Genomic DNA, 26,189 nt, shown 5'->3' on the forward strand with positions numbered 1-26,189 from the left:
CCACTTTTTAGTAAAATTCATCATTAAAAGGGAATAACTCTATTAAAAGTTAACTGAACATTTCAGTTATGTAGAAGTATTTGTAAATCTTATCCTGCTGAGTATTGTCCTTTTTAAAGTTTCTATTTATCTATTATAGTTTTCAAGATAAAATGCAAACACGCAAAAAAAAAACTAAAAACTATAATCAAACGACAATAACTCCAATAACTAGTCGACTTAAGATTTGGGTCATATAAGCTTATTTGTAGATATGTCTTGCTGATCATTTTTACTAGTTTAAGTTTCTATCTATCTATTATAGTTTTCTTGATAATCGGCAAAATGCCAAAAAAGTGGGGAAAAAAATCGTCATTTAAGGGCAGTAACGTAAATAAGGTGTTGACTGACGATTTCGAGCATTAGACTTATTTGTACATCTTGTCTTGCCGATCAGTTTTGCTATTTAAAGTTCCTGTCAATCTCTTATAATTTTCGGGATAATAGGCAAAAATACAAAAAAAGGTAAAATTCGTCGTTTAAGCTAGGGCAATGTCGTCTAATAGTTTTGATGTGAAAACACATTATGTAGATCTCATCATTATGGACGTTTTTGCATAGTCAATTTTTTTCTATAGCGATTTTCAAGATAGTAGACAAAAATAGCATTTTACCTAAATATTCTATTTTTAGCCATGTTGGCCATGTTTGTCATCGGACACATTTTGTTAACTAGATGCCCCATTGACGATTATGTCCAAGTTTAGTTAAATTTGGTCCAGTAGTTTCAGAAGAGATGATCTTTGTAAAAGTTACTAGACGACGGAAGACGACAGACGACGGATGCCAAGTGATATCAAAAGTTTACACTAGCCCTTCGAGCTAAATTAGTGTGAAAATTAACCTTCATGTACTTACTGTTTGTTCAACCTATATTTACGGAAAACAAACATCTGTTTATATACATTTAGCGTTTTTTTAAAGTTTATTTTACCATGATTATACACTATTACAAATTAAAAAAAGAAGATTGGTAACCATTTCATTGGTCCGGCGTTCAGACGTTTTATAACCGTCAACTACATATATATATTCGCTTTCATAAAGCAACAAGTTATTCAACAAACTGTCAATAATAGTTGTATGTGAAAAAAAATTCTAGAAATGACTTTTTTATCATCAGTTATAATTCTTGTTCTATCGCTTTGCTATTTAAATGAAGGTAAGATTTTCTTTCATATGATATATTTCTAGTGCATGCAGATTTTATTACAGATATAAAAAGTAACAATTGGTATTTAATCTATGAAAAACTATCATGGTATAATACATCATGATTCAGTCACGTCTCAGTCATTACAGCTGAACGGACGTGCTTGGTCAGCTCCACTTCACCTGCAAACGACGATGTTGGACTGCTGATAGATAGCTCAACGACGAACTACTTTTGATGACAGAAACAAATTCAAAGTTGTACAGTTTACATTTTGTCTTGATGTAAACGTCCGCGTCAGCATACACTCATTATGGATGGGGAGTGTTATGCCGTCTGACGTCCGAGGACCTGTATCCGTGTTGTTGAACTGCAATTTCACTGTCTCACGACATTGGTCCTGATAATGCTTCCTGTCATCATTATTGCTTTGTATTAGACTCATCGACCAGTACTACATCATCGTGGTTGGCGGGCTGCCCATCTGATCAACCTGGCCCTGGAAACAGCCGTTGTAAAGACAGTTATACTTCAAACCAAACAACAATAGTGAACAAACCAAAACCCATCTAAGAAAAACCAAAATGGCCGCCTTTATCCAGCTTGACAAGAACAAAATATTTAAATGCTCATCAAACGCCTTCGGGCACCGAGCCGACCGTGCGAGGGCTTTCCAGCCAGTCAAGGTCGTTAAAAACCACCAAGTCAGTCAGTGGTATAATATACAGCTGTTTTTGCAGGTCAGTACTGGAGGTGTTCTGGTACACTTCAGCTTAACAAATAAGACGAAAGATAACCTTTTTTAAAGTATTATGTTGAAAATGAATAACAAAAATCTTGAAAATATTAAAAATGTCTGTAAAGAACTATCATATGGGTCAAAGGTTTGAACTGTAATTGACAACGGCTTTTGTCAGGAGAAATAAACTATAAATTCTTGTATTATTTTGTTCATATTTTGAAAAGTAAAAGTAATCAAAACAATCCATTTCCCAGCAAACATATTTGATAGAAGCTGTCCGTCCTTAACTTTTGTAACTTATAGAGACGTTTTGGTTTTTAAAAATCTTCTTCTTTATAATAAAATTTAAATCTGTGTACGCATTTCCATGTGACAAGATTTTAAGATGGTAGAGAAAATTAGAAATATATTTCAAACGCTATGATACTAATTAATTGACATATATTAAATACAAGTGCAAATAAGTTTATGGTAACATCTGCAAAATTGTCCCGAATACGAAATATATTTGTGAACGCTATGATACTGATTTATTGATATAATTACAAGTTCAAGTAAGTTCACGGTAACATCTGCAACATTGACTTGAATTAGAAATATGTTTTTAAACGCTACGGTACACATGTACAAGACGAGATTTTTTAATATATGTAGTGTATTCAGTGTATACACATACATGTATATTTAAAAAATCTCGTCTTGTACATGTGCTACGGTACAGGCACAATTACAAGACAGTACAAATGGGTCATTTTCAAAAGATGTCGAATTGTGAAATTGCAAAATTGAATTAAAGTTACTTATTCAAACAACCCTCTTCATAAGTAAATCAAAACAAACAGTACTTATGAAACAACATATTAAAAGTTTGATAATGTCATACAAGAATAAATTGAAAAATGTTTTGATAGGTGTTGCAATATTTTGTCTCACCTGTTACCATGTTCATAATAAAATTCGGGCTATTTTGAAAAGGTTCCGATAAAATTTTAAGCTTGTTTTTATAGCCAATAAGACGGTTTTCAAGAGTAAAAACTTCTATATATTTTCATTCTGTGTAATGATAGATTATTTGTCAATTTTCCATTATGTACTGAAAAATACCTCTAAAAATTGGTTTTCAAAGGTTATAGAAATAACCACCAGCAACGCAAGTCTAAGATTTTTTTCTCTTTCTAATAAACCTAACATCAAGTAATTCCCTCGCATGTTGGTTAATTTACCTTTGTCTTTTTTTTTGGTAACAGGAACGTACGTTAACGACATATCACCATATCAACTTATATCCTGTTACCCTTTTTGTCTATCCTGTTACCGATAGCAGTATTGCTTTTGTATATGATAAATTGTGAAAATTTAGACGTTGTAACCTTTAAATGAGTTCAAACAACTAAACATTTCATTATGTGTTAAACTATATGTAATTATAAACTTTTTAAAGACATTTTTGTCAAATATTGTCTATCCTGTTACTGTAACCATAGTAACAGGGAAGACACAACATGATGGACAAATTTCTTCATTTATGAATGCTGCTGTGAAATAACTACTCCCTTTGATGAAGTGATTATGTTTTTCTGTTGTGATTTTGGTTTCCAACAAGTAATTGCTATGGCAAGCCGTTTTACTATTTATTCTAACTTCAAGATGTTCTCGTATAATATATAATATATAAGATATCTTAGATAATCAAGTTTTTATAAGATATCTTATAAACTTTATAAGATATCTTTTATACTGTGTAAGATATTTTCTAAAGTATATAAAACCAGGTTCAACCCACCATTTTTTCTTAAAATGTCCTGTACCAAGTCGAGAATATGGCAGTTGTTATTAGACAGTCCGTTTCTATGTATGTTGGCGTTTGCTTTTTTTTGTAGTTCAGTGTTTTTGTTGTTCCGTTGTTTTCCTCTTATTGTTGAAATGTTTCCCTCGGTTTTAGTTTGTTACCCGGATTTGCTTTAGTTTTATCGAATTATGACTACTGAACAGCGGTATACTACTGTTGCCTTTATTTATAATTTTTTTATATAAGATATCTAATATATATATATATCAGATATCTTATATAGTTTATAATATATCTCATATAGTTTATAAGATATCTCATATAATTTATAAGATATCTTATTAAGAAAATTATATGAGATATCTTATAAACTATATCTTACAAACTATTTAAGACATCTTATAAACTATATAAGTTATCTTATAAACTATATAAGATATCTTATAAACTATATAAGATATCTTATAAACTAAATGAGATATCTTATAAAGTTTATTAGATATCATGAAGTTAGAATAAATAGTAAAACGGCTTGCCATAAATTGCACTTTTTACAAGTATACATATTTATTTTCACTAAATGTCTTGAATTTTCTTTTCTACACTGTTATGATGTTAACGTACTGTGTTACATTTTTAGGATGCTTTGTACTTTTAAACCATCACTGAATAGTTCCTTATTCATAGGGAGAAACAATTTAACGGTTGATTACGAAGCGGTAACGGGATAGACATGCATTTCATGTACGCCAATTGAATTTAGTTTGTAAAAAAAATGTTACATAGAATAATAAAGAAGCTGTGATTTTTCGTTAGGGTTATCATTAACATTCTAAAATAGTTCCTTTTGCAGATATCAAGGCAATCGGAAAATAGAAAAAAAAGTGATTTGAAATGTGTTACCCTGACGCTGTACGCACATAAATTACGCAAAAATCTGACTAAAATATTTTTAATCTTATCAAAATAGATCTAAATTGTACCAAGTCAGGAATATGGCAGTTGTTATCAAATAGTCCGTTTCTATGTATGTTGGCGTTTGTTTTTGTAGCAGTTCAGTGTTTATGTTGTTCCGTTGTTTTCCTCTTATAGTTGATGTGTTTCCCTCGGTTTTGGTTTGTGACCCGGATTTGTTTCAGTTAAATCGATTTATGACTATTGAACAGCGCTATACTACTGTTGCCTTTATTTATTATTGATGTTCCGACTCATAAATCCTACAAACTTTCATTTAAACACTTACAACTGCATTTTCCTTTTAAAAAAAAGAAGCTTTAGCATAGGTGTACTGAAAATTCGGAATTTTTAAAAAATGACCCAAATAAGGATACGGGAACTTCTTCTACATTATATCGAACTAGAAATATATTTTAAACGCTATGATACTGATTAATTGATATAATAAGTCAAAAATAAGTTGATAGTAACATCTGCAAAATTGTCCTGAATAAGAAAATATTTTTTGAACGCTATGATACTGAGACAATTACAAGTGCAAATAAGGATTTGGTAATTTCTTCTACACGCTATGATACTGAGTAGTTAACATAATTACAAGAGCGCAAAAAGTTCATTTTAACATTTGGAACATTGTCCAGGACTCCTGAATTAATAATATATTTTTAACGCTATGATACTGAAACAATTACAAGTGCAAACAAGGATTTGATAACTTCTCCTACTTAAACTGAGTAGTTAACATAATTACAAGAGCAAATAAGGACATAGTAGTACCTGCAACATTGTCCTGAATTAGAAACAGGTATTTTTTCTACACTAAAGCTGTAGTACCTTGTTAGAGAAGGAGGACACATGATCTGTATTTCAATCTAATTGAAAAGTTGAGAGGAAAGAGTAAATTTTGTGTCATATAATTGAGTAAAATATGTGTCTACTAGTTTCAAATAAGAAAGAAATTACTCTATGTAAAATAATAAAAGGAACTACTCTGTGTAAAATAATAAAAGGAACTACTCTGTGTAAAATAAGAAAGGAACTACTCTGTGTAAAATAAGAAAGGAACTACTCTGTGTAAAATAAGAAAGGAACTACTCTGTGTAAAATAAGAAAGGAACTACTCTATGTAAAATAAGAAAGGAACTACTCTGTGTAAAATAAGAAAGGAACTACTCTGTGTAAAATAAGAAAGGAACTACTCTATGTAAAATAAGAAAGGAACTACTCTGTGTAAAATAAGAAAGGAACTACTCTGTGTAAAATAAGAAAGGAACTACTCTATGTAAAATAAGAAAGGAACTACTCTGTGTAAAATAAGAAAGGAACTACTCTGTGTAAAATAAGAAAGGAACTACTCTGTGTAAAATAAGAAAGGAACTACTCTGTGTAAAATAAGAAAGGAACTACTCTATGTAAAATAATAAAAGGAACTACTCTGTGTAAAATAAGAAAGGAACTACTCTATGTAAAATAAGAAAGGAACTACTCTGTGTAAAATAAGAAAGGAACTACTCTATGTAAAATAAGAAAGGAACTACATTTACTCTATCAAAATAAGAAAGGAACTGCTCTATGTAAAATAAGAAAGGAACCATTCCATGTAAAATAGGATTACTCAATGTAAAGTAAGAAAGGAACTTCTTTATGTAAAATTATAAATGAGCAACTCTTTGTTAATTGAGAATCAGGAAGTATACTTACTAACATTGATTTTGTGTTTAATTAATAAAAGCATAACTAACTATGTACTGCTATACAGTTATGAACACCTATGAACCGTCTTTTTGTCGATACTTATATTTTTGCATCTTTACCTAGGTAACATACATTATGACTCTGGCACATTATTCAAAAACATGCTTTTGTCAGACTTTGTATAACGTATTAACAATAAACTCGTTGGATGTGTACTGATTGATATTTCAGTCTTGGAAAACATGATTTATTTGTTATAAATTGTAGTTGGCTTTGGACTGGTTTCAGTAACTGCGAGTACTCTTTAATCGGTACTTTGTGTCTTTTGTCTTTTTCAAAACAATTGTTTGTGCTTCGAGTCGATCAGTTGAGTCCTACCCTTTCCAAATGATTTGTACAATATTTGCGCATGTTTTGTTATAACAGCGTTTATACACTTGTTTAACATTACACTTAATTTGTTTAAGTCTAGGAAAACGTGATCTATTTGTTATTTAATATTGTAATGAACATTTTGAACTTCCTTTAGTAACAGCGAGTATTGTTAGATCAGTAGTCCCAGGTTATGGAAGGTTCATTTTTCTCCGAAACATTTTAACCCCCGCTACATTCGGTAGGTGCCTGTCCTGAGTCAGTAGCCTACAGTTAAGTGGTAATTGTTGATTCCTGTAATCAATGTTGGTTTGGGTCTATTGTTTTAGCATGAACCAGGCCGTGGTTTTCTCTTTTGAATAATTTATCATTTTTTCATGCCGGGCCTTTTATAGCTTATATTACGGAACCATATGTACTGAGTTGTCTGTATTGATAGTCCTAATTGTCCTCATAAGTGGTTCCAGTTTTCTTAAATAAAAATTTTAAATTGACCAAACAATAATACATTAGCCATTATCTGTAGGACGGCCCAAGTTGTCTCTAAAGTCTCCAAAGACGAACCGAGTTTCTTTTTTTTTATAAAAAGTCCGAGTTGTTTGCAGGTCAATTGTTATTTCATGCGCATGAGCAAATAGTCCCAATATACTTTGAAAATAGTTAAGTTTAAAAGATTTTGTTTAGGACTGTCGAAAGGTTGTAACATAATCTACATCTTGATTCTCATACAGCTTATACATTTCATCGATACAAATGTACAATCAAAAACAATTTACAATACGCAAGATAGCAGTAAAACTAAGATTTGAACTACCTTCGTGCAAACGGTTATGCTTTAGGAAAAATGTTATTTTTTTTTATTTATTCCGCCCTTCATGCAAAATGTGAAGATCACTTGCTTTCATTTCGTATAAATAAAAAATTAAAAAAAACAGCATTTAATTCCATATTGTTTTGTATGAATATTAGTTGTCGCTCTTTCACCTTGGAATTGCATGTCATTTGTAGATTTAAAGTTCCACTTTTTCCTGATATTCTCAAACTTATCATGAAAATTTTGATACAAACATTGTCTCTACCTATTTTGGCAAATCTATATTGTTACTTTGCTGTCTTTTTGACGATTACTTTTATCAAATTGTTTTGTTCTGATGATAGGATTTGGCATTCTACAAAGAAAATACAAAAACAATAGACGTCACAAAACAGTTTCCGGTAAAACAGAAACAGAATCTCAGTTTGTGTCCGATTCCATTGAAGGACATTATAGATTCGCTGCAGTGGCATCTGATGCTGGCTCTCCATGTGCAAGGATCGGAACGTAAGATTATATATTTACATTTGATCGGAACGTAAGATTATATGTATTAACATTTGATCGGAACGTAAGATTATATATTTACATTTGAGTGTATTCAAATAAACAAAGGAAGTCATATGATAAACCTGCTATTTTACCTCAAGATCACATGTGTAAAAAGTTAAATATCTGTCAGAGAAAAAAAAGAAGAACAGTTTGGCGATATGAGGAGCAGGAAGATAAAGAAATTAACGCGAAATGTCGAACAGAAAACTTATCATTGAGCCACAGAAACCCCTTTTAAGATCGGGGCAAATTCCGGAAGTGTAGCAGTTTTTGTTTTCTCCGTTTGTGGCACTATTCATGATTGTCATAACATTTAAACTATTTTACAGCAACACACATCTAAATGTATAAGTTCACATTTACACGAACTTTTTTCGTTTGACCTATAAGACTAGTTAAAAAGACAGTCTTTTTGATTTGATGAGTAGAAGAAGGACAGACTATACAATCATTAATAGAATACTAGTAATACAAAAAATTACGAACAACACTAAAAAATGCCGATTGAACAACACGAATGGTCATCATTTGAACTGTTGGTGATTTCCTGGCATGGTCCCACATATAATTTAAACTAGCATATTGGAAAAGTGGGTTTGGGGCAATTTATAGATTACTGTAAGGTATTGGTTTTACTCATTGTTGACGACCGCACGGTGACCTATAGTTGCTTGCATTCTCGTCATCAAGTTGCAGGTGGAAAGTTATCACATCTTCTTTTACTCATACGAGTCAGGATTGATTTATAACTCGAAAAAATACTCAAATACAAATACCTATAAAAAAATAATAATTGTCTTCTCCAGGAATAGATTACCTTAGCTGTATTTGGCAAAACGTTTCGGAATTTTTTTGGGTCCTCAATGCTCTTCAACTTCGTACTTAATTTGGCCTTTATTATTATTTTTTATTCGAGCGTCACTGATGAGACGAAACACGCGTCTGGCGTAAATAATTTTAATCTTGGTATCTATGATGGGTTTATTGATAATGTATATGGAAAAGCTAACACATGAACAAGACGAACAAACGAAAGTTTTATTGTATTGAAGCCACATCATGAGACGACGTCATGGGTCAGCTGTAGATGCAGCCATTGCCACTCTACTATGCCAGTGTATTTCTAACTTCCACAGTTGTGGAATAGGTGGTGGCTTCTTCATGACTGTCTATAACAAGTAGGTATTTGTATTAGATGTAGACTTCTCACATATGATTTGCATAGAAGTAAGAAATATTTTTTTTTCTTTTCTCTTGTTCTAAAAAGAGCAATTAGTTTTTATAAAATAGGAAAAGTGTCATCATCCCAAATTTTCCAGATGCAGTTATACTTTCAAAAGGTGTTTTGTAGTTATGAATTTGGAATGAAATCTGTCATCAAATTTATACTTTAATTATCACAGATTTTATATGGCAATATGAATCGCTGATGGTAGCACGTGTCCTATAAGAATAGACATATTTTGCTGCCCATGTAGCTATGGTTGTAATGTCCTGAAGTCCATAAATTGCGGCTTCCGGTAATGAGTAATATCTGGCTTATCAATGAGGAACATAATATGGATATGCCAGTCTTCAGTCATTTGATACAATCACTGCGTAATTACCAATAAAAAATATTTAAAACAATGCATCAAAAAGCAATTAAGTTGAAGTTTTATGCGCCAAACTGTTGAAATGATAATAAAGTTGAAATCCTGCTTTGATGGATCGTCTAAAATTTTTGACAATTTTTGCTATAGAACACTGTATTCAAGAAAACCGTTTACCACAAAAATTGTACAGTTACTGAGTTGACCTTAATAGCTGACCTTTATCACATGATATTAGCAATTACAATCCGTCGAGGTTTCGAAAAACTTTATTTCACAAAGTTTTAATATTTCATATTTCTTATAAACATATAGAAAAATAACATTGCCACTAACTTTTTTACGAGAAAATGTAAAGAAGAGTTTACTTATCTCAGACACCATCTTGATTTCAGGGAGAGTAGATCTGCATACACGATCATGGCTCGTGAGATGGCGCCCAGTGAAGCTAATGAGACCATGTTTGTAGGTAGATCATCAACAGAAGGTACGTATCACTACCAACACTTGGAAAACTTATTTGTCTTTACCATGAGTTTAATGAAAAGAATTAGTCATTGATTTGGATCGTGTTTGGAAAGTGTAATTAACTATTTACATTTACTTTGTAGACCCGTTTTGCAGATGTCGGACAAAACACCAAAACGATTATTCCTCTGATTGAAACTTAGAGGGATATAATAGACAGGACGTCACTAATGTTGTTATAACTTGTGTCCAATCCCTTTTGCTACTTTTGCAAATAAAATATATTTAAACTAAATTGGTTCAACTATAAATCGGCGATCCTCGGTAAATCCGGAGGAACGAAATCGTCCGAGTTTAGACGATTGAGTACAACTGGTGTTTTCCCGCCACAGTTTCACGTGACTGTTCTTTGTTGAGAACTTCGTCTCGTCAGTAGTTTTCTCTACTTGTCTTTTAATCTTTGATCTGTTTTTCATAAAATTAAGTGTTGATCTTTGATAGTTATCGGTTACATCTAATTATAAGTGTCGGGTCAGAATTAGCTTCAAACGATTTCTTTGATTTTAAATGAGTTTATTTTAAAATTCAGTCAGTTCAACGCATGAAGATAAATAAAAGTTTTAACAAAATATTCTTGATTTTAGGTGGATTGGCTGTTGGTATTCCTGGCGAGATACGTGGTCTTTGGTTAGCTCATCAGATCGGCGGTAAACTACCATGGAAAGACTTATTTCAGCCATCAATCAAATTATGTCGAGAGGGTATTGTGGTAGGAACCCCAGTCGCCTTTGCCATGTCTCGTCAAATCGAAACTATCAAAACATTTGATGGGTTAAAGTGAGTAGATAGTTTCCAGCATATCTGATATTCATCGGGTTATCGCGGTTTACACTGCGTTTAAGAATACCAAACATCTGATTATAGAGCGCGTGCGTAGTTGTAATGTAAACCATATGTTTCCAGGGCATGTTCGATTGCTAAGATTTATTGTCTGCAATTATTTGACATATGGTCTATCAAGCTCAATTTTACATGCGGAACATAAAACTCAGTTAATCTTTATGTACCTTTGGAACGCAAGACACAGATCAAATTCCCCAACAACTTATTTAATGACTGTTTGTATTAATTTCTAACGGAATATTTATAAGATAATTAGAAATCAGTATCGCTATTTACCTTTTCTTCAACAAAATGTGCTTAAATACGAAGTAGATGAAGCAACATTCGATCTGGTAAAATTAATGAAGTAATATAATTATATGATACCAATGATGTTTGGTCGTCTCCTCTGGGTATCAATAAAAAAAAAAAATTTTCAAAGGACAAATATTTTTATTAGATATTTGGACTTCTTAAAAACACTTTCTTTGACATCGTTTATATTTTCACAGAGATTTAATAGCAAACCCAGCAACAGGGCATTTCTATGAGGCTGGGGATATTGTAAAAATGCCAAAATTAGCCAGAACTTTGGATATCATTGCTAATGAAGGTGTTGATGCATTCTATAATGGCATTTTGAGTAAAGATATAGTGGCGGACATACAGGATGCGGGTGAGTCATATAAGACCCGCGATGATGGAAACTTAGCGTCACTGCTTATGCCAAACATAAAGTTCTGTCTCCTGCCTCCCTACCTGCATTTATTTGTAATGCCTACCTGAAAATATTTTGTAGAAATATGTGTTTATGCATTGTGAGGTCGAGACGTGTTTTTTTACGTAAGATTCTGGAACATTTCCCTCTGTAGTCTGTGTAAAATCTTTTATTTTACGTTATTGTAGGCGTATCGAGAATGGCCCAGTAGTTGCGATTGTGAGTTACGATACATTTTAAAATATATTTCCATTTAGCTTAAGTTATATTTCTGTTTTATAGGAGGTATCATTACTGAGAGCGACCTTGCTGGGTACACGGCACTAAGAAAAGATCCGTTGGTAGTTAGACTAAACACAGACAAAACTGTGTTTTCTCCTCCACCACCGTCAAGCGGAGCAATTTTACAGTTCATATTGAATATACTTGACGGTTCGTAGTAGACATAAAATTTAAGCGATGACTCTTTGAAAGCTACAGTCTTTTCAGAGCAGCCGGAAAGTATGCTTTCAGAAACAGCTTTTATGCATTTATTGTTTGATATTGAAAGAAAAGTAAAGAAATTGATAAAAACATATATGTTTGTTCCAATTGAAGTTAACAATTTATGCTGCACACAGAGAGTTCTGTGCATTATTCGTTATAACTATAAACAAAAGGCCACGTGGGAGGGTCTAGATGGAGTTTACAGAATAGAGAATAAGGAGAAGAAGATGTATAATAAATGGCTGAATAAATAAACAATAAATACTTAAGAAAAATAGGCAAAAAAATGATAATAGAGAATAATGGACAAAAGGTGCATTTTATTAATAAATGGCTAAAAAGACTTAAGAAAATAGGCAAAAAAAAAATAAAGAAGAGAAAAATAATGAACAAAAGGTGCATAATAAATGGTTAAAAAAATAAAGAATAAAGAAAATAGGAAAAAAATAAGAATAGAGAATAATGGGGTGCTGAAATATAAGGAATAGAGAATAATGGGCAAAATGAATAATAAGTTTTAATATTTCATATTTCTTATAAAAATACAGAAAAATAAAATTGCCAGCTATTACATTTGAACATTTACATCATGTTCAAAACTGAATTTCGTATCTTAGCACAATGTATCCCCAAAATAAGATAGCACGAGAGGTTCTAAAAATGAAGCGGAAGAAACGGAATAATTAAAATTTATAAGTCGAAGAGAAACGGATAACTCCTTGGCAAAAAGACGAAAAGACAAGCAACGGTCTATAAACAAACACTGCATAGAAAACTGACCGAGAAACACGAACCCCTTTGAAAATCGGGGGTGATCCCAGGAGCACCAGAGGATGTGAAGTTCTATATACTTCGAATGTTCTATCCGAGTAATGGTATTTTCAAACGCGATGTAGGAACGACCTCTGGTTAACCTTCAGTAGTATGTATCTTAAAGTTTATTTTTACATCGTATTGTAGGATATAACCTGCACGAGAAAAGTCTTTCTTGTAAACAAAAAGAAATTGTAATATGGCATAGAATCATAGAAGCGTTTAAGTTTGGCTTTGCTAAACGAACTAGCCTTGGCGATGGAGATGCTGAAAACGAGGCTTTTAGAAAAGAATTAAACGAGGTCAGTTTATATCATACATATACTTGTTTGTAAATCAAATGAAAGTATATAAGTAATTATTATAAGACAGAAAACAGTCAACATCTGAAGACATGCTTAGAAGACACACTATATATTGTTTCTTACTCACAAATAAAAGAATTGAAGTACGTAGGAATGTTTAATGCAAAATTAAAAACAAGCGAAATTGTGCATACTGCAAGATTCCGACTTACTTAAAATACGCTATGTAACTGCATTTTTATCTCTTAAAACAAACAAAATCTGCATTCTGCACTAAGCTTTATAGTGATATGTTATGATGTAAATATTTAACCTTATTGATTCAATGTCGAAATGTTTATGCAGTTTATTTCCTATTACGTATTTATGTATCTATAAACTAAACGAATATAAAAATAAAAGCTTTGTAATTTTTATTATAGTTGCTAAGGACCTTATCGTCTGAGGTATATGCAGAAGAGATACGTTCTCAGATTTTGGATAGTCAAACTTTCGGAACAGACTACTACGGACCAACTTTCTTTGATGGATTAAATTCGTCAGGAACTTCACACTTGTCGTTACTAGCTCCTAATGGAGATGCTGTATCGGTAACCAGTACCATCAATCTTTTGTGAGTGATGTCGGATAACATAAACGTTAAGTGTCGGTAACCAGTACAATCAATCTTTTGTGAGTGATGTCGGGTAACATAACGCGATGTTGGTGTTAAGTGTCGGTAACCAGTACCATCAATCTTTTGTGATTGATGTCGGGTGAAATAAGCGTTAAGTGTCGGTAACCAGTACCATCAATGTTCAGTGAGTGATATCGGATAATATAAACGTTAAGTGTCGGTTACCAGTACAATAAATCTTTTGTGAGTGATGTCGGGTTAAATAAACGTTAAGTATCGGTTACCAGTACAATCAATCTTTTGTGAGTGATGTCGGGTTACATAAACGTTAAGAGTCGGTTGCCAGTACAATCAATCTTTTGTGATTGATGTCGGGTAACATAAGCGTTAAGTGTTTGTAACCAGTACAATCAATCTTTTGTGATTGATGTCGGGTAACATAAGCGTTAAGTGTCGGTAACCAGAACGTTCAATGTTTTGTGATTGATGTCGGGTAACACAAGCGTTGAGTGTCGGTAGCATACATGTGACGATTTTTGACTTGACCTATAGTGTACAGACAACGGTGTCTATGGTTGAAGAGCGAATGTTGGCCTCTATAGATGTCTATTGATTTTTCGATTGTTTCGGGTTGCTGTCTAATCGGATATCCCTCATCTTCATATTTAAATGAAAACGTTGTTAAGTACAACTTAGTCCAATAGGTTGGCAGCTGCCATGAACATCTATTTCTAGTCAGCGGTGCTTTAAAGGGTTTTATTGTAATGCGTCAACCGTTAAAAAGCAATAAACTACATGAAAATCATACAAATGGTTCACTTGACTTATAGAACGATTGACATAGTGGAAAACTTGATCATTATTCATGGTTCACTTGACTTATAAAACGATTGACATAGGGGAACACTTGATCATTATTCATATTTCCATTGACTTATAGAACAATTAACATAGTGGAAAACTTGATCACTATTCATGGTTCACCTGACTTATAGAACGATTGACATAGGGGAAAACTTTATCATTATTCATAGTTCACTTGACTTATAGAACAATTGACATAGTGGAAAACTTGATCATTATTCATAGTTCACTTGACTTATAGAACAATTGACATAGTGGAAAACTTGATCACTATTCATGGTTCACCTGACTTATAGAACAATTGACATAGGGGAAAACTTGATCATTATTAAAACGAGAACTACAAAATACAATGTATATTATTAAAAGAAAACACAATGAACTATTAAGATTTAAGTATAAAGCATAATATGAAGCACCATTACAAATTTCTTTTATTGATTAATATATATATATATATATTAAAAAGTTTTAAATTTTGTCCACGCTGTGCATAAAATAGGAAAAAAAGGCTGAAAATGCACCAAATATTTATATTCAATATGAATATTCACATTTTGTCTATTACAACAACAAATTGTTCAAAAATGTTCTCTATGTATTCATATTGAATATAAATATTTGGTGCATTTTCAGCCTTATTTTTCCCCCCTATATTTATATATATATATATATTTCAGTTTCGGATCTAAAGTTGTTGGAAGTCGAACTGGTATAATATTTAACAACGAGATGGACGATTTCTCTACACCAAACACGGTTAACTCTTTTGGGCTTCCTGCATCTCCAGCAAATTTTATAAAACCTGGGAAACGGCCACTTTCCTCAATGTCTCCTAGTATTGTAGTTGGTCCTGACGGCGTGGTCAATCTAATTGTTGGAGCCTCGGGTGGTACAAAGATAATTACATCCTCAGTACTGGTGAGTTACACTGCGTTTAATAATATCACTGACGGATTTAAAACAATAGTTGCTGTGCATATATTTTTTTCTGAGGTCTAAATAAGCTAGTTAGTCATTTGCCAGATGTTTTACCTGCTCTTTTCACCTGAAAAACCTTTCGCCTGGAACATCTTTCACCTGGAATACCTTTTGCCTGGAACATCTTTCATCTGGAATACCTTTCAACTGGAAAACCTTCTACCTGAAACACCTTTCACCTTCAACACATTTCACCTGGAACACATTTCACCTTGTTTTGCCATACAATCAATACGACAAATGTTATTTTGAATTTATACAATCAATATGACAAATGTTATTCTAAATTTATACAATCAATATGGCAAATGTTTCTCTGAATTTATACAATCAATATGACAAATGTTACTCTGAATTTATACAATCAATATGACAAATGTTATTCTGAATTTATACAATCAAAATGACAAATGTTACTCTGAATTTATACAATCAATATGACAAATGTTACTCTGAATTTATACAATCAATATGACAAATGTTATTCTGAATTTATACAATCAATATGACAAATGTTATTCTGAATTTATGCAATCAATATGACAAATATTATTCGGAATTTATACAATCAATATGACAAATATTATTCGGAATTTATACAATCAATATGACAAATGTTATTCCGAATTTATACAATCAATATGACAAATGTTATTCTGAATTTATACAATCAATATAACAATATTTATACAATCAATATGACAAATGTTATTCTGAATTTATACACTCAATATGACAAATGTTATTCTGAATTTATACAATCAATATGACAAATGTTACTCTGAATTTATACAATCAATATGACAAATGTTATTCTGAATTTATACACTCAATATGACAAATGTTATTCTGAATTTATACAATCAATATGACAAATGTTATTCTGAATTTATACAATCAATATGACGAATGTATATAACATAAACATATAATTGTGCAAAAAATGATGTTCTTTGTTGTGGGCCTCATTGGGGTCTAAGCATGATGCTGGATTTGCCGATTTTTTGTAAGCGCGACACGTGAAAAGTCAAATCATTTTACGGGAAACGAAGTCTGTCGGGACACGTGAAATTACAAGCGATATTATTACAATGTTAAGCGGGATACGGGAATCTGACAAGACAATAAGCTGGATCCGGGATCAGACCCCCTCCTTATGAGACCCCCTTTGTCGGAACGCCATTTTAGCGAATTTGAGTACATATCATGGCGGCCAGTTTATTGTTGGTGAAAGAAGACGGAGTAACCATATGATAGAGACCTATCAACCTTCGGCAGTAAAACAAGCATTCATTGTCAATTAAGGTCGAAGTAAGATACATCTCGAAACTAGTGGGGTTCGAACCCAGAGTTTAGAGACTAGTGGTCACTGTAGATGAACTACTGTAATACTCTTTCATGAGTTGGAAAAAGCAGTTTAAAAATGAAAGCACTGAAATTAAGGAAATTATAAAATATCCCAGATAATGCAAAATTGATCCCTTCTCAGACATACAGGTTCGCAATACATGTTACTATTATCATATACTGAGTTTAGAAATAGCACTACAGTTAAACTTCTGATATAACAAATCAGGACATATGTCATACATCTTGCAACTCGTTTCCACAGTATTATTGATCAAACTTTTATTTTCTGTAATTGACCGAAGTTGTTCTGTAGAGAGAGAGAGTTCACTTCTCAAGGCATGAAATGTTTTACCAATCAGTAACAGTTCCGAACCATCTATTCCCCCCGAGTACCACGCATGTTATAAAATTTAGGCTGCAACTGTCTGTCAAAACTGATTAAAGAAAGTTTTGGCAGCTCTTTTTCGAACCTTTGGTTTTCAATGGTTATATAGTTTTGGTTTTGAAAACATTTGTTCTCATCATTATCTGAAGAATATTATACCAGCAAACACGTGTAGTGCATACATAAATTCTTTCAGAGGCAAAGTAGATGATTCAGTCTTACTGTGAGAACAGAGAACAATGGAACAATCTAGTTATGTTAGTATTTTAAAATGCTATGGTATTTAGTGTTATTTTGTTTAAAACATTAAAAATGGTACATTGATGTTCCTGGTATGAACCAAACGTGTGTGAAATTAATACTGGAAGAGTTAAATGAGGTACGTTGAAGGGGCAACGGCGTAAGCGTCACCTTTTATACAAACATCAGATTGATTTTCATATGATGAAGACATAATCTTTTAATCAGTTTAATTGAGGTCTGAAGCTGGCATGTCAGTAACTGCTAGTAGTCCATTGTTAATTTATGTATCATTGTCATTTTGCTTAGTTTCTTCTGTTACCTATTCTGACACCGGACTCGGACTTCTTTTAAGCTGAGTTTTACTGTGCGTATTGCTGTGTGTTTGTTTATTCTACATTGGCTAGAGGTATAGGGGGAGGTTTGAGATCTCACAAAACTTATTTAACACAGCCGCATTTTCGCGCCTGTCCCAAGTCAGAAGCCTCTGGCCTTTGTTAGTCTTGTATGTTTTCTAATTTTAATTCATTTTTATGTTTCGGAGTTTAGTGTGACGTCCTTTTTCACTAATTTCGATGTTCCTTTGGTATCTTTCGCCTTTCCTTCACACAAATAAATTTTCACAGACACAGAGAAAGAAAAAAATGTAATGTAATATAAATACAAAATGATAATTTGCAGGTTACAGTTTTAACACAATGGTTAGGATTTAGTATAAAGGAAGCCATTGACCACAGAAGATTACATCATCAGTTACTTCCTCCAAATATTGCTGTTGAAAGAGGATTTCCAGAAGTAAGTATAGAAAATTAATTACAGAAGTTAGACCATTAGTTATTTCTTCCTTATATTGCTGTATTGATGTAGAACGGAGATTAACACAGTTTAGTAAACGCGACTCATGCCCATTGGTAAAGTTTGACTATTAACGTTAGAGAGTACTAAAAAAAGAAGATATTCAGAGGAGTTATTTGAAATCGACATTAGACGATTGATAAACAACACCATAGCTAAGAGATTCATGTTCCCCGAATAAACATCAAAGATATCCTGGCTATGGACATTCAAAAGCGTACAAAAGAATATTTTAATGTGGTTAATTTTATTTGTTTAACAATCCTGACAATCCACTCACCTTTACTGAAAAGCTGAAATACTTCATTGTACATGGACTTGAATATGACAACTTTGTAGCAACATTTTAATTTAGTACAAATTGCCATGAGAGAAATACTGGACCATAAAATTAAATTGGGTATCAATGTAACTAATAATATTTCTAACACTAGTAACAGTATAAAAATAATGATATGTGGTATGATTGTCAAATGGGACAACTATCAACCAGAGACGAAATGACGTGGATGAAGGCAAGTACATGTCACTGTACGGCCTACAACATTGACCAAAACCAAAACGTATACATAAAATTGAGAATGGAAATGGGGAATGTGTCAAAGAGACAACAACCCGATATAGAGCAGACAACAGCCGAAGGCCACCAATGGGTCTTCAATGCAGCGAGAAACTCCCGCACCCGGAGGCGTCCTTCAGCTGGCCCTAAACAAATATGTATACTAGTTCAGTGATAATGGACGTCATACTAAACTCCAAATTATACACAAGAAACTAAAATTAAAAATGATACAAGACTAACAAAGGCCAGAGGCTCGTGACTTGGGACAGGCGCAAAAATGCGCTAATGCAGTCAGCTATAAAAGGCTCTAAAATGACAAAATGTTAAACAATTTAAACGAGAAAACCAACGGCCTGATTTATGACAAAACAATCAACGCAAAACAGACATGACAGACAACAAACCTACGAGAACCACTAATAAGAACAGGGATGACTATGTTTGTGAGCACCTAACACTACCATTACCGGAGACGTTTGTTTCTTAGTAATCACTGGTGAGTGGGTGGCTGATGAGTGTAATAGTATAATGCATGTATAGGGGAACATGAAGATATAGTATTATTTTCCAATTGACCCTGTCGGCCCTTGCCGTATTTCACCCACTAAATGCACTTCTCCTTCCCTGATAACGCATGTGACATGACAAAATGGATACTATAACAATCTTCTTGTATTTTAGTTTATTCTCGATGGATTAGTTTTACGTGGCCATAATATAACAGTTCAAGACAGTGCAGGGTCTGTAGTACAAGGGGTACTTCAACGACAGGAAAGCTGTGTTACTGCTAATTCGGACTTCCGCAAGGAGGGTTTGCCCGATGGATTTTAGATAAAGAAGAGATTCTTAAACTTTTAAAATTTTGTATATGACCAGTCTGGTGAATATGTTGAGATACACAGAATGTTCTACTACAGTGCCTATAATTTCACTATGTATCATAATAAACAACTTAAGTTGTGTAAATTTATTATTGTTAATATATTTAATCAATTTAATTCAAGTTAAATAATTTACACAATTAAGTATGAACATATTAACACAACCGAATAATTAACAGGAACCGGAAACAAGCATATATATTAGAAAAGAATAATTTATAAATGCAACAAACTTTAATTTTGACATGTTTCAACCTTGCATTTATATTTATTTTCCGAAAAATGGGTGTTAAATTATTTGTGCATGATAGTATTGTCTCTGATACCAAAAAAAAAGATATATTAAAAACGGTATTTCACATGCTAAATTTTACGGTAATATTGTAAATATTTTTTAATTCGAGCGTCACTGATGAGTCTTTTGTAGACGAAACGCACGTCTGGCGTAAGTGTAAAATTTTAGTCCTGGTATCTATGATGAGTTTATTGTATTAAAAGCGCGGAAATCACTATGTGATCCGTGTAAACTCATCGACTCTTTTAACAAACTTATTAGTAAAGGTTATCTTATTAATGTTGTGATAAGATCTTTGAATATTGTTTACATTGGCACTGACATCGATTTTGTCATCAAAAAATTAAAACATAACTAAATTTGTATTATTTTCGAATGGTTTTTGGGATGTATAAATACACATCCACAATTTTCTATTTGAAGATTGCTTTATCTGTATATAACATGATACATATTTACAATAAGGTTAAATCCTAACGATCCTTCTGCCTGTCGATACTTCATTTAGGCATTACGCAAGTCATGTCTTCTTTGACTGTCTATGGCGTTAAAACACTAAATCCCTGGGATGTGTTTTAATTGATTTTAGTCTCTGATGCATGATTTTTTATTGTTAATTGTTTTTGGCTTTTAACTAGCTTTCAGAAACTGCGAATACTCTCAATTCGTACTTTCGTGTTAATCTGACCTGTTGACACAATTTGTAATGCATTTCTGTAGTTCAATGTTTACTTATTTTGTGTTGTATCTCGTCTTACTATTTTCAATATGTACCAAGTATTTAGTATGACGATAAATTTAAAATTCTGTACTCGTACTCTGAACAACAAATTTATTAATTTTGTAAAAAATGTTTACTTCCGTATATCTAACAACAAAATTATTATATTTAAATTCACCTGTTTACGTTGTTTTATTTAACGCCATTTTGTCACAGGTAAGAGTTGTCGTATTGACACTCTTCCTTCATCTTTTTTTTACTACCTGTAACGTCTATGTTATATAGGCAACTACGTTTTAATATTGTATTATTCGTTTAATGTATGTTTACTTGTCTTTTTTTAAATGTCTTTTTGATCGAGTTAAGCCATTTCAATTGATATTTTAAAGTGTGTCTTTATGTTGTAATGTTACACTACTGTCTCAGGTTAGGGTGAAGGTTGGCGCCTGTTAAAACGTTTAAACCACTGCATTTTTTATGCACCTGTCATAAGTCAGGAGCCTGTTGTTCAGTGGTTGTCTTTTGTTGGTGTGGTTCATAGGTGTTTCTCGTGTTTTATATAGATTAGACCGTTGGTTTTCCTGTTTGAATTATTTTTACACTAGTCATTTTGGGGCCATTTATAGCTTGTTGTTCGGTGTGGGCCAAGGCTCCATGATGACGGCCGTACTTTGACCTATAATTGTTAACTTTTTATACATTGTGACTTGGATGGAGAGTTGTCTCGTTGGCACTCATACCACATCTTCTTATTTATATGATATAATTTCGCTGGAAAAAGTAACATGGTCATCTAATGCGTTGTAACAGTTATCTCAATTGATCGATTACCTTATAGTAATATTTTGTATGTTGATTTAGATTCTGAAATTAATATTGATGAAGTTTTAAAGATATAACCACTGCATTTTTTATGCACCTGTCATAAGTCAGGAGCCTGTTGTTCAGTGGTTGTCTTTTGTTGGTGTGGTTCATAGGTGTTTCTCGTGTTTAATATAGATTAGACCGTTGGTTTTTCTGTTTGAATTATTTTTACACTAGTCATTTTGGGGCCATTTATAGCTTGTTGTTCGGTGTGGGCCAAGGCTTCATGATGACGGCCGTACTTTGACCTATAATTGTTAACTTTATATACATTGTGACTTGGATGGAGAGTTGTCTCGTTGGCACTCATACCACATCTTCTTATTTATATGATATAATTTCGCTGGAAAAAGTAACATGGTCATCTAATGCGTTGTAACAGTTATCTCAATTGATCGATTACCTTATAGTAATATTTTGTATGTTGATTTAGATTCTGAAATTAATATTGATGAAGTTTTAAAGATATAACCACTGCATTTTTTATGCACCTGTCATAAGTCAGGAGCCTGTTGTTCAGTGGTTGTCTTTTGTTGGTGTGGTTCATAGGTGTTTCTCGTGTTTAATATAGATTAGACCGTTGGTTTTTCTGTTTGAATTATTTTTACACTAGTCATTTTGGGGCCATTTATAGCTTGTTGTTCGGTGTGGGCCAAGGCTTCATGATGACGGCCGTACTTTGACCTATAATTGTTAACTTTATATACATTGTGACTTGGATGGAGAGTTGTCTCGTTGGCACTCATACCACATCTTCTTATTTATATGATATAATTTCGCTGGAAAAAGTAACATGGTCATCTAATGCGTTGTAACAGTTATCTCAATTGATCGATTACCTTATAGTAATATTTTGGATGTTGATTTAGATTCTGAAATTAATATTGATGAAGTTTTAAAGATATTACCGCAAAGCTAAAAATGACAACGCATCAAGGATCGAGTTGATACCTTTAGAATTGTTTAAAAATAATTTATTATTACATGTTTTACACAAATTATTTAATATATGTTTTAAATTTGGTAAAATTCCATCTGTGTGGTGTGAAGGGATAATCACACCTATCCCAAAGTTTTCTAAATCGGATCGGGTCCGTTCGCTCCCAATACACGTTCGCACCCCACACTTTCGCCCCCTAGGTTCGTTCGCACCCTATTTTTATTCAAATACTGAACCCAGGGTGCGAACGGGAAAGGTGGCGAACGTGAACGGGAGCGAACGTGATTTTGGGCAAACGGACCCGGATTCGTTCTGCATCGGATCCCAAGGATCCATTGTCTTATCGGGGAATTACTGTATCACCGTGTGCTTATAAATTGTATTGTAGTATTTTAAACAATGGACCACAGAGATATTTTGCATGATGAGAAAAATGGTTTTCGTAAAAGTAGAAGCACTATTGACCATTTAAGTTCAATTACGTCCACTATTGAGACGAAGAAACTAAACAAAACGTCAACTTTTAATATCTTGTATTTTAACTCATAAAATTGCTGTTTTATGTAATGTATATATTATCATGATTGTATCGTACATGTATGTATTACAAGTGATGAAACGTTATTAAAATATTGAATCTTGAATCTGAATCTAAATTTTTTAAGATCTAATTGATTCTAATAAGGAATAGTATATATAGGAATAGATTACCTTAGCGGTATTTGGCACTACTTTTTGGAATTTAGGGTCCTCAATGCTATTCAACTTTGTACTTGTTTGGCTTTATAACTATTTTGATCTGAGCGTCACTGATGAGTCTTATGTAGACGAAACGCGCGTCTGGCGTATTAAATTTTAATCCTGGTACCTTTGATAACTATATATAATTAATTGAAGATAATTGGTGAAAATCTAGACGATAACATGCCAGTCTGGCTAAAGCCAGTCCCCACTATACACTTGGGCAAGTGGATAGTGGGGGCGGGCTTTAGTCAGACTGACAACATGCTCTCTTGCCAATCAAAATATAAATTTTTCTTTGATATTTGATTATGTTAAGTGACTTTTTTCCGTGACCGTGTTTTCTCAATTAAGTGATCAATTTCAATTAAAAGATTTTTTTCTGGTGGGTTCGGAAAATGATAAAACAAAATTACAATTTTGAACAGTTGTTGATTTGATTATTTCGGGTATATATTTGTCATCATAAAATTTGCATTTTTCAAATACTTATACTCATTGTAGATTTTGCATATTGTTATTACAAAATAATTATTCCCGAACAAAATATATACCTAGATGTGTTAAGATATGTTATCTCAAATGTTCATATTCCATTGAACATCAAATCTCGAGGCAAGGCATTAAAATGTGAACATTTTGTTTTACTTCATTAATTTGCCACATTAATTGTTTTGTGATACATTACATCTGGATTTTTAAAATAACAGAGTTTGAAAAAAATATATGCAAAATAACAGGAATAAAAAGAACCAATTAACAAACCACATCACCAAAGCAAAAAACAAAAACCCAGAGGAGCTTATCTTGAGTTCACCTAAAATAAACTTGAACTACAATCTACATATTTTAACTTAAGGCTGAAATCTCATTGCCACGTGTTTAACTAAATACTACAAAATGACATACATCTTGATCATATCATTTTATTTAACAATGGGTTTAAGTGAACACATTAAGTGCGGGGAAATTCTATCGAACCAATGCCTATCCATTGTATCTCTTTGATATCAAACCTGTAACGATATGTACAATAAAAATACAAATTTAGCGTCTATAAATAATATTTATCCTTTTGAGAAATTATAACTTGAGAATCGAGTTCAAATTTTAACTTCTCAGAGACCCCAACCGGGGTATGTGAAACTTATCAAGACATCACAATAATACAATTAAGGCAATGAATTGTACATTTATTGTAACATTGGAGCATGAAGTATAGACACGAAAAATACATAAATATAAAGATGTAATATAAAGATGTTACAGGAAGACACCAAAACAATAAATCCAGAAAATATAAATTACATCTTGTAAAGTCACAACTGATAATATGATTCAACAAAATTTTGCTACTTTATAATTTGTATCATATGATTCTGAATTTAATCAGGTTTGAAAATTTACATAATTTGATTTGGTAGTAGATTCAGATTTCAGATTCTTTATCAAGATAACTTATAGTACACTAATAGTACGCTAGTGTTCTCCATATCATATGATAATATACAAAATAACATTTTAAAGTTTTACATGTAATATATAATAATACAATTGTACACATAATTTTAGGAATTGTGTCTTATTTCTTATGCATAGCTGATGAATATGTATAAATAATTACATTCAATAATATTCTGTGGATTTAAAAGTTTAGAAACTGAAAAATAATTATTATGCAAATCTTTCAAATCTAAACAATAAGATTAGAAAAAATGTTGCCTTTTATTTTCATATTTATGACAAGATATCAAACAATGTTCTTCTGTCTCTACTTCAGTGCAGAATTTGCAAGGTAAGAAATTAGTAAGGTTTTGAGTTAATATTTTTTTCCTCTCACATGATTAAAAAAGGGTACATTGAAATGATAAGTGGTATACTCGTCACCCAAAGACTGGGAAACGTTTCTTGTTGATTATATTGGTATTTGTATGAATGTGGTATTATAATGGTATTTGTATGGATGTGTGATTATATTGCTATTTGTATGGATGTGTTATTAACCTTGATTCATTACACTCAAGAGTTTTGAGGCCTGGGATAAAAATACTCCCTTCATACTTAGTTTAAAATTAACAGTGTAAAATGCAATTAAAATAAATTAATATTTCAAAAAAATATTATTTGAACAACAATAATACAAAACATTTGCATCCCATAGATGCATAGATCCATAGACATGGAAACGTTTCTTGTTGATTATATTGGTATTTGTATGCATGTGTAATTAACCTAGATTCATTACACTCAACAGTTTCGGGGCTTGGGATAAAAAAAACTCCCTTCATACCTACTGAATTCATATGACGTAAGTAGAAAGATATTGGCTAATGTTAGTACTGTAAAGTCATTATATACAATGCCCATTCTTCAGAAAAACGGATTCATTATACCAGTTCCACTTCCAAAAGTAAACACTCCCAATCATTATCTTCAGGAAACCGTATATTTGCATTGCGTTCGTGTTCGGTTCTATCATTACCTACATTACGACTTGAGGCATAGCCGCAGTCATTA

The 26,189-nt window shown here is 32.3% G+C and overlaps 1 protein-coding gene across 1 annotated transcript; it reads left to right on the forward strand.

Annotated features, from left to right (window-relative positions):
- Positions 1-7,898: 7,898 nt before the first annotated feature.
- LOC127721062 (glutathione hydrolase 1 proenzyme-like) lies at positions 7,899-20,061 on the forward strand. The gene is made up of 11 exons (XM_052227745.1): positions 7,899-8,068; positions 9,166-9,291; positions 10,101-10,192; positions 10,818-11,010; positions 11,568-11,731; positions 12,056-12,205; positions 13,220-13,374; positions 13,800-13,990; positions 15,538-15,778; positions 18,495-18,608; positions 19,912-20,061. The coding sequence occupies exons 1-11, from the start codon at positions 7,899-7,901 to the stop codon at positions 20,059-20,061; spliced, it is 1,746 nt and encodes a 581-aa protein (XP_052083705.1).
- The last annotated feature ends 6,128 nt before the right edge of the window (positions 20,062-26,189 follow it).

This window comes from Mytilus californianus, unplaced genomic scaffold (genome assembly GCF_021869535.1).
Source record: "Mytilus californianus isolate M0D057914Y unplaced genomic scaffold, xbMytCali1.0.p SCAF_12, whole genome shotgun sequence".
NCBI classification, from domain to species: domain Eukaryota; kingdom Metazoa; phylum Mollusca; class Bivalvia; order Mytilida; family Mytilidae; genus Mytilus; species Mytilus californianus.

Excerpts from the sequence above, each read along its gene's own strand:
- LOC127721062 (XM_052227745.1), top strand. The coding sequence starts at position 7,899 with ATGATAGGATTTGGCATTCTACAAAGAAAATACAAAAACAATAGACGT. Across the intron at positions 9,292-10,100 it reads TTCATGACTGTCTATAACAA|GGAGAGTAGATCTGCATACA; the intron begins GTAGGTATTTGT and ends TCTTGATTTCAG. Across the intron at positions 13,991-15,537 it reads ACCAGTACCATCAATCTTTT|TTTCGGATCTAAAGTTGTTG; the intron begins GTGAGTGATGTC and ends TATATATTTCAG.